Consider the following 9,259-nt stretch of genomic DNA (forward strand, 5'->3'; position numbering starts at 1 on the left):
TCACTTAATCCCCAAGAGTTTTTTTTTTTTTTTTTGCAGTTTTTGGCTGGGGCTGGGTTTGAACCTGCCACCTTCAGCACATGGGGCCAGCGCCCTACTCCTTTGAGCCACAGGTGCTGCCTAAGCCCAAGAGTTTGAGGTTGGTGTGAGCTGTGACACCACAGCACTCTACTGAGGGCAACACAGTGAGACTCTGTCTCATTAAAAAAAGAAAAGACTAAAAAAGTAAGCACTTGGGCTCACCTATTTGATTCTGTATTTATTTCCCAAAAAGGAAGGGCTTCCAAAGGCAAAAAAAAAAAAAAAAAAAAAGTATTGTTTCATTAAAAAATGGCTAAAATATAGCCTAAGAAAACCTGTTAATAACAACTCTGCTACCACTTAAACCTGGAGTAGATGGGGATGAGTGGTCCTTTTTGCCATGTAAGTTAATGGTACTGGACCTGTTCCCTGTAACTAATTCCATTTCAGCCAGAATCAGCTAGCTTGCTGGTATTCTCTTTAATTGAAGATCAAAATACCAGTACCTGGATTATATGCTCCTAAAAACAATGAGAAAAAACCATGTATGGCTGGGCACCATAGCTCAGCGGTTAAGGCACTGGCCACATGTCCTGGGGCTGGTGGGTTAGAAGCCAGCTCGAGCCTGCTAAATAAAACAAACAAACAAAAAAATTGCCAGGTGTTGTGGCAGGCGCCTGCAGTCCCAGCTACTAGGGAGGCTCAGGCAAACAGAATAGCTTGAACCCAAGCGTTGAACAGCTTAAAACCATTGCTATGAGCTGTGACGCAATGGCATTCTACTGAGGATGACATACCTCAATTTAAAAAAAAAAAAAAAAGTAAACTAAGGGGGCTGGTCTAGATAGATTTCAGTCCTAAGATCCTATTGCTACTGCTAGTTAAACTCAGCCTTGGTCTTTGACACTGATTTATCCTCTCACAGACAGCTGCCTGTCTGTTAATCACATGACAGGATAGATCGAAACACCAGCAGTTTGAGGCTCTTCCCATTTGTTGGGACACAACTGCGGCGCCTCAAGCCAGCTTGACAGCCCGCCAAACGTATAATCTTACCAAGGTCTCCACTGAGCAGTGCTTCGGCCAACGGTGGATTGCGTTCCTTTAGCAAGGACAGCTCATGTGGGTTGGACAGCAACATATCTCGGAGCAAGGCTGGATTGTCCAAGCCCTGAGGAGATGAAGCTATTTCTCCAGGAGATGAGTGGGACTGCTGTGCTGCTGGTGGCTGGCGCTGCCGTGGGCTTGATGTGCCAGGCACAGCTATACTACTGAAATCTATTCGGGGTAAGTCTGTGGGGGAAAATCAATTCAAAGTTTACTCAACTCCGTAAGAACAGCATTTGAAGGCAACAGCAGAACGCTTGCTCATCCATAGTATGGAACAGCAGCAAATGCCAACTGTAGACACAAATACCTTTTCTCTTGCCCTTTCTCAACGCTGACTCTGAATGTAAAGCTTATAGTCTGAGTAGGAACTAACAGGAAAGAAAAGGGGGGATAGGCAATGGTAGTAACCCCCAATTTTTGCCTGATAAAAACCCCAGAATATATATCAAATTTTTACTTATTTATTTGGGGAGGGGGCAGAGTCTCATGCTATAGCCCTCGGTAGTCATAGCTCACAGCAACCTCCAATTCTTGGACTCAAGTAATTCTCTTGCCTCAGCCTCCAAGTAGCCGGGATTACTAGCACCTGCAACAACATCCAGCTATTTTTAGAAACGGGGTTTCATTCTTGCTCAAACCTTGAGCTCAGGGCAATCCACTGATATCAGCCTCCCAAATTTATTTGATTTTTAAAAAAAGTACAGATAGGCTGGGTTTGATGGCTCACACCTATAATCCTAGGGTTCTGGAAGGCCAAGGGAGGGAGGTGGATTACCTGAGCTCAGGAGTTCCAGACCAGCCCGAGCAAAGCCAAGATCCCGTCTCTACAAAATAGAAAAACTAGCCAGGTGTCGTGGCGGGAGCCTGTAGTCCCAGCTACTCAGGAGGCTGAAGCAAGAGAATCGCCACAATGCCTGGCTATTTTTTGTTGCAGTTGTCATTGTTGGTTAGCTGGCCTGAGCCGGATTCAAATCCACCAACTTTGGTGTATGTAGCAGGCGCCATAACCACTGTGCAACAGGCGCCTAGCCACAATCTTGTTATCTTTAAGAATTTATCCTGGCTCGGCGCCTATAGCTCAACCGGCTAAGGCACCAGCCATGTACACCTAAGGTGGCGGGTTCGAATCCCCAGCCCGGACCCGCCAAACAACAATGACAGCTGCAACCAAAAAATAGCCGGGTGTTGTGGCGGGCGCCTGTGGTCCCAGCTACTTGGGAGGCGGAGGCAGGAGACTTGCTTGAGCCCAGGAGTTGGAGGTTGCTGTGAGCTGTAATGGCACTCTACCCAGGGGGACAGTTTGAGGCTCTGTCTCAAAAAAAAAAAAAAAAAAGAATTTATCCTTAAGGCCTGGCCCAATGGCTCATGCCTGTAATCCTAGCCCTCTGGAAGGCCGAGGCAGGTAGATTGCCTAAGCTCAGGAGTTCCAGACCAGCCTGAGCTAGAGTGAGATCCTGTCTCTAAAAATAGCCAGGTGTTGTGGTGGGAGCCTGTAGCCTCAGGTACTGGGGAGGTGGAGGCAAAAGCATTGCTTAAGCCCATGTCTGTTTGTTTTTGAGACAGAGGCTCAAGCTGTCACCCTGGGTAGAGGTAGAGTGCCATGGCGTCACAGCTCGCAGCAACCTCCAACTCCTGGACTCAAGTGATTCTCCTGCCTCCACCTCCCTAGTAGCTGGGATTACAGGTGCTCACCACAAGGCCGAGCCATTCTTTGGCTGCAGCCATCACTGTTGTCTGGAGGGCCTGGGCTGGATTTGAACCCACCAGCTCAGGTGTATATGGCTGGTACCCCAGCTGCTGAGCCACAAAAGGGTTTAATTCTTACACAAAGGACTCACATACAGTATGACTCCATTTCTATTGAAATATCCCAAACATAAATACAAAAAGACAGAAAATAGACTGGTTGCCTAGGGCAGTTCAGAGGGAAAAGGGGAATCACTCCTGTGGCTACAGAGTTTCTTTTTAAGGTGATGAAAATGTGCTAAAAGTCTGACTCATGCTTGTAATCCTGACACTTGGGAGGCCAAAGCAGCTGGATTGCCTGAGCTCACAGGTTCAAAACCAGTTTGAGCCACAGCAAGACCCCACCCTTCTCAAAAAACAGCTGGGTGTTGTGGTAGTTGCCTGTAGTCCCAGCTACTTGGGAGGCTGAGGAAGATAAGTGCTTAAGCCCTGGAGTTTGAGGTTGCTGTAAGCTATGATGCCAGGGTACTCTACCAAGGATGGTAAAGTGAGACCCTGTCTCAACAAAAAAAAAAAAAAAAGAAAGAAAGAAAGAAAATATGCTGAAATTCAATGTGATGATGGCTACACAACTCTATGAATACACTAAAATCCACTGAATTGTACCCTTTATGGGCCTGAACTACATGATATGTGAATTATCTCAATAAAGCTGCGTTTAAAAAAAAAGAGAAAAGTAAGTAGAACATGAGGGGCTAGGCCTGTGTTAACCAACATTCCTTTAAGCCCCAAAATGTATGTGAAGGTCAAACGATGTCCCAAGTATGGGACTATCTTGAAGCCTTGTGGACCTCAAATAGAAAAAGGGAATGCTTAAACTCAGGCGTAAGGTGTTTCTGCCCTTTAGCACAGGTTCGGGTAGCTACTTCCTTCAAATAGACTTCAGCTGGCAGAGAGAGAGAGCGAGAGTGTGTGCGCGCGAGAAGTGTGTGTATTAAGTCTCAACCAATGAAAAATAGTGAATGGTGAGATCTCTGTTGAGTAGTTAATCTACATTAGCTGGCAAAACATATGTGAGCAGGCCTTCTTCGCAAGCCAAGAAATTTTATCTCCTTCCCTGCTACACATTATCTTGAGAGTCCATTCACTTCAGGAGAATTCTGAAAAACATGTTTATTGTATGGACCAGGTCCCTTCTGCTCCTATCCTATTGGCTTTCTCGTCCATATGGGACACTGCAGGAAAAAAACAGCAACTCTCCAGAGCTTACAGACGCCAAATTAACCAAAGGAAGATTTTGTTTTTTCTTGATTGGTATATTTGAACAACTGCTCTTTATAAAGTTTAGCAACAGTCCCAAGGGACTAATGTAATACTGATCTAGTGGAGCCAGTGCCTGATGGTCCAGTTTCAGGCTGAATGGAACCACTGTGCTCACAGCTGGAGTTGGTGATCGTCCAGACTCCTATCATCTGTTACCATGAACTTTAAAACCAGGTGACCTAGAGGCTAAACACTATTTAAAGAAATCTGCCAGAATATGTCAGAGAATTGAAAACACTAACACATTTCACTAAGTAGTTCCACATCAGGATCGAGACCTTATAAACTTTCTGTGGATCATGAGCCCCTCTGAGCATGTGAAGAAAGCGACCTTCACCCCACCAAACACACACAATTCTGCATATTATTTCAGTAACACAGAAAGCTCCTAAATCCCAATGCACACATTCCAGACTATAAAGTTATTCTGCATAGAGCTTCCAAGATAGGTAACCATTTCTTTTCACATGACTAACACAGCTGGTTGAAGAACCAGAAGTTAATGGCCTAGATATTTAATGTTTACCAAGTTCAGAGTAATGGAAAAAGCACTAAGTTTCAATTTCTTTGTCTTCACTTATTAGCTATGTAGTTTTGAAGATACCATTTAAAATCTTTGCTTCATCTCTTATAATAATAAATTGTAAAGAGGAATCTCTTCCCCCGCAACCAAGTTATGAGATCATGTGAGATGTGGGTGTTAAGTGCCTAAATGACTGTAAAATGCTCCACAGAGGCACTGAAAGCCAAATACAAAATAGTAAACATCAATTAGAAACTATAAGCTTAAGGCCAGCACGATGACTCAGGCCTATAATTCCAGCACTCCAAGAGGCCGAGCTGGGTGGACTACCTGAGCCTAGGAGTTCAAGACCAGCCTGACCAAGAGTTGAGACCCTGTCTCTAAAAATAGCTCAGTGTTGTGGTGGGTGCCTGTAATCCCAGCTACTTGAGAGGTTGAGGCAAGAGGATGGCTTAAACCCAAGAGATTGAGGTTGCTGTGAGCTGTGATGCCTTAGCACTCTACCAAGGGTGACAAAGTGAGACTCTGTCTCAAAACAAAAAAATTAGAAGCTTATATAGTCTCTGAAGCTCTTCTCAAAGATAAAGATTATTGAATAATTATCAGTGATAACAATAGAAGTGAACATTTATTGAGGGCTTGTTATGTGCTGGAAGTTTTACATGTATTATCCTCACATCAACTCTAGGACTTGGGACTAATCATAGCACCTGTTAAGAAACCAAGGCTAGGCTCGGCGCCTGTGGCTCAAGCGGCTAAGGCGCCAGCCACATACACCTAAGGTGGCGGGTTCGAATCCCCAGCCCGGGCCTGCCAAACAACAATGATGGCTGCAACTAAAAAAAAATGGCCGGGCGTTGTGGCGGACGCCTGTGGTCCCAGCTACTTGGGAGGCGGAGGCAGGAGACTCGCTTGAGCCCAGGAGTTGGAGGTTGCTATGAGCTGTGATGCCATGGCACTCTACCCAGGGGGATAGCTTGAGGCTTTGTCTAAAAAAAAAAAAAAAAAAAGAAAAGAAACCAAGGCTAGGCACTATGACTCACACCTGTAATCCTAGTACTCTGGGAAGCCAAGGCGGGTAGAATGCCTGAGCTCACAGGTTCGAGATCAGCCTGAGCCAGAGTGAGACTCCAGCTCTAAATCTACCGAGGTATTGTGGCAAGTGCCTGTAGTCCCAGCTACCTGGGAGGCTGAGGCAAGAGAATCACTTGAACCCAAGAGTTTAAGGTTGCTGTGAGTTATGATGCCATGTACTCTAATGAGGGGGACAAAGTGAGAGTCTGTCTCAAAAAAAAAAAAAAAGAAAGAAAGAAAAAAAGAAACGCATTTATAGACCATTCATAACTTATCCAAGGTTACATAGCAGGCAAGAGGTAGATTCAGGATCTGTATCCTGGTAGTCTGAATCCCAAACAAATCCAACACTGAACCCTATGTTCTGTTACCCACTGACATTTATGTGAGAGGAACCTAAACACTGGGAGCGGTCTTACTTGAGAACTGCACTGGAGGTCGAGGGTCTGCATTCTCCTTCTGTCGTAAAATCACAACATCTCCATCTTTCAAACCATAAGAAGCCAGGGATCTGTGGTTGTCTGTGAGAGGTCTTTCAGCATAGACAATCTACAAGAAGAAAAGATGGATAATAGTATAAAACACTGAGAAGCAACATGGCACACAACGCAGTAAGACCAGAGTTTTAATGGTCCTGTATAGCTCCAGTCTCAGGCTGAATGGAAGCACCTTGCTTCTATTCCATTATTAGATAATGTCATTCCCTGTTCAAACCCTCAACAAGACTCCCAACACACACTGAATAAAACCCAGAAGTTTGAGTGGCACCCATAGCTCAGTGGGTAGGGCACCAGTCACATACACACCCAGGCTGGCGGGTTTGAACCCGGCCCAGGCCTGCTAAACAATGACAACTGCAACAAAAAAATAGCCGGGCATTGTGGCAGGTGCCTGTAGTCCCAGCTACTTGGGAGGCTGAGATAAGAGAATCACTTATGCCCAAGAGTTTGAGGTTGCTGTGAGCTGTAACACCATGGCACTCTCCCCAGGGTGACATAGTGAGACTCTGTCTCAAAAAACAAACAAAAATGGAAACCCGAATGCTTCCCATCACCTGAGGCACCCCCAAATTTGGCTGACGTCTCCCCTAATATGACCATTCTTCAAATAGCAGGAATCAATGCTCCCCTCCAAGAGCTGTTTCACTCATTCTTCTGAGGAATGTTATTTTTCTGTAACATTTTATTTTTGTCTCTGATAAAATGTTACTTCTTCCGAGTTCTTCCCTAATATAACATTTAAAATGTACGCTCCTCTAACATTCTAGAAACTATACATTTATTTCCTTTTTTTGAGACAGAGTCTCTCTATGTCGCCTTCAGTGGAGTGCTGTGGCATCACAGCTCACAGCAACCTCAAACTCTTGGGCTTAAGCGATTCTCTTGCCTTAGCCTCCCTAGTAGCTGGGACTACAGGTACCTGCCAAAACATCCAGCTATTTTTTAGTTGTAATTGTTGTTGTTGTTTTTTTAGCAAGCTTGGGCCAGGTTCGAACCCACCAGCCCCGGTGTATGTGGCCGGCACCCTACTCACTGAGCTCTGGGTGCCGAACCTTATTTGCTTATTTGTTTATTGTCTTTCTGCCTCACTAAATGTAAGCCACTTGAGGACCAGGGACTGTTATACAACCAAGGGCAAAATATTTCTTGAATTAAAGGGTGAATTTATGGAAAGTAGTGGATATAATTTTACATTTAACTTTGAGCAGGGAGAGACAGGAATTATGTACTCTGGGTATACTAACTACAGTACTATTAAATAATATATACTTTTAAATCATGTACATTGACCAGTTTAAAAGGTTTCCAAATGTCTGCATCCCTGCATTCTTTCTTCTGTTCTACCATCTCTGAAGTTTTATCACCCTTATGAGTAAACAATGAAAGTAAAAAAAATTCAGAAAACGCAGATGGAAAAGAGGATCAAGGATGTGCTACGAATAAAACAAGTTGTAGAAAGAAAAGAAAGGAACCCACAAGGGCTTGCTGTAATTTTATCATAAAGGAACATAAATCTGTCCTACATTACTATACACTCCAGAAGGCATTCAAAATAAAGTCAGGCTTCGATAGGTTTTCTCTTCCTAGTGATTCCCTTTTTTACCAGGCCACATGCAAATTGAGGAACCTGAGTTCTGTACTGGCTCTGCCCGTAACTCTCAGAGAAGGAAGGGGATGGCACTCAGTGGGTTTAGGCCACCCTGTCCATTTGTCAGGCAAGCATTTGGGGCTAGATCATCATTACAGCTGCCTCTTCCAGTTCTTTCTGCTATACCATCATTCTACAGTGTTTCCTCACAGCTCTCACAGTAAGGTTAACTGACACAGAAGTAAAAATAAAGCATTCAAACAGGAAAAGAGGCTGGGCACGGTGGCTCATGCCTGTAACCCCAACACTCTGGGAGGCTGAGGCGGGTGGACTACTTGAGCTCACAAGTATGAGATCAGCCTGAGCAAAAGTTAGAACCTCATCTCTACTAAAAATAGAAAAACTGGGGTGGTGCCTGTAGCTCAGTGGGTAGGGCGCCAGCCCATGTACCAAGGGTAAAGGGTTCAAACCCAGCCCCGGCCAAACTGCAACAAAAAAAATAGTCGGGCGTTGTGCAGGCACCTACAGTCCCAGCTACTCAGGAGGCTGAAGCAAGAGAATTGCCTAAGCCCAGGAGTTGGAGGTTACTGTGACCTGTGTGAAGCCACGGTACTCTACCGAGGGCAATAAAGTGAGACTGTCTCTACCCTCCCCCGCCAAAAAAGAAATTGGCTCAGCGCCCGTAGCACAGTGGTTATGGTGCCAGCTATACGCACCAAGGCTGGCAAGTTCAAGCCTGGCCCAAACAACAAAGACAACTGCAACAAAAAAAATAGCTGGGTGTTGTGGCAGGCGCCTATAGTACCAGCTACTTGGGAGGCTGAGGCAAGAGAATCACTTAAGCCCAAGAGTTTGAGGTTGCTGTGAGCTATGATGCCACAGCACTCTGTCTAAAAAAAAAAAGAAAAGAAAAACTGAGGCAACAGGATCACCTGAGCCTAAGAGTTGGAGGCTGCTCTGAGCTATGATGCCATGGCATTCTACCAAGGGTGACAAAGTGAGACTCCATCTCAAAAAAGAAAACAAAATTAAATTAAACAAAAAAAAAGTGATTCTACCATATCTGTTCTCAGAATTTACACTGACATGAGGTACAGAACTAACAGGAAATTGAATTTACCTAATTCTTTCTAAAACCAAATCCTGGCCAGGCGTGGTGGCTCATACTTGTAATCCTAGAACTTTGGGAGGCCAAGGCAGGAAGACTACTTGAGTACACAAATTTGAGAGCAGCTTGAGCAAGAATGAGACCATGTCTCTACTAAAAATAGAAAAACTGAGACGGGTGGTGCATGTGGTTCAGTGAGTAGGGTGTCAGCCCCATATGCCAAGGGTGGTGAGTTGAAACCCAGCCCTGGGCTCGGCGCCTGTGGCTCAAGGGGCTAGGGCGCCAGCCACATACACCTAAGGTGGCGGGTTCGAATCCCCAGCCCG

At 45.0% G+C, this 9,259-nt stretch overlaps 1 protein-coding gene across 1 annotated transcript in view; it reads right to left on the reverse strand.

Moving 5' to 3' along the window:
* Positions 1 to 9,259, reverse strand: part of RSC1A1 (regulator of solute carriers 1) — a 52,856-nt gene that overhangs the window by 28,039 nt on the left and 15,558 nt on the right. Inside the window, exons 2-3 of the mRNA XM_023509767.1 lie at positions 6,157 to 6,286; positions 1,078 to 1,314 (exon numbers count right to left, since the gene is read on the reverse strand). Of these exons, the coding sequence (XP_023365535.1) occupies positions 1,078 to 1,314; positions 6,157 to 6,286 (367 nt within the window). The remainder of the gene's footprint in view (positions 1 to 1,077; positions 1,315 to 6,156; positions 6,287 to 9,259) is intronic.

This window comes from Otolemur garnettii, unplaced genomic scaffold (genome assembly GCF_000181295.1).
Source record: "Otolemur garnettii isolate 467f Iridium unplaced genomic scaffold, OtoGar3 scaffold00009, whole genome shotgun sequence".
In the NCBI taxonomy this organism is placed as follows: domain Eukaryota; kingdom Metazoa; phylum Chordata; class Mammalia; order Primates; family Galagidae; genus Otolemur; species Otolemur garnettii.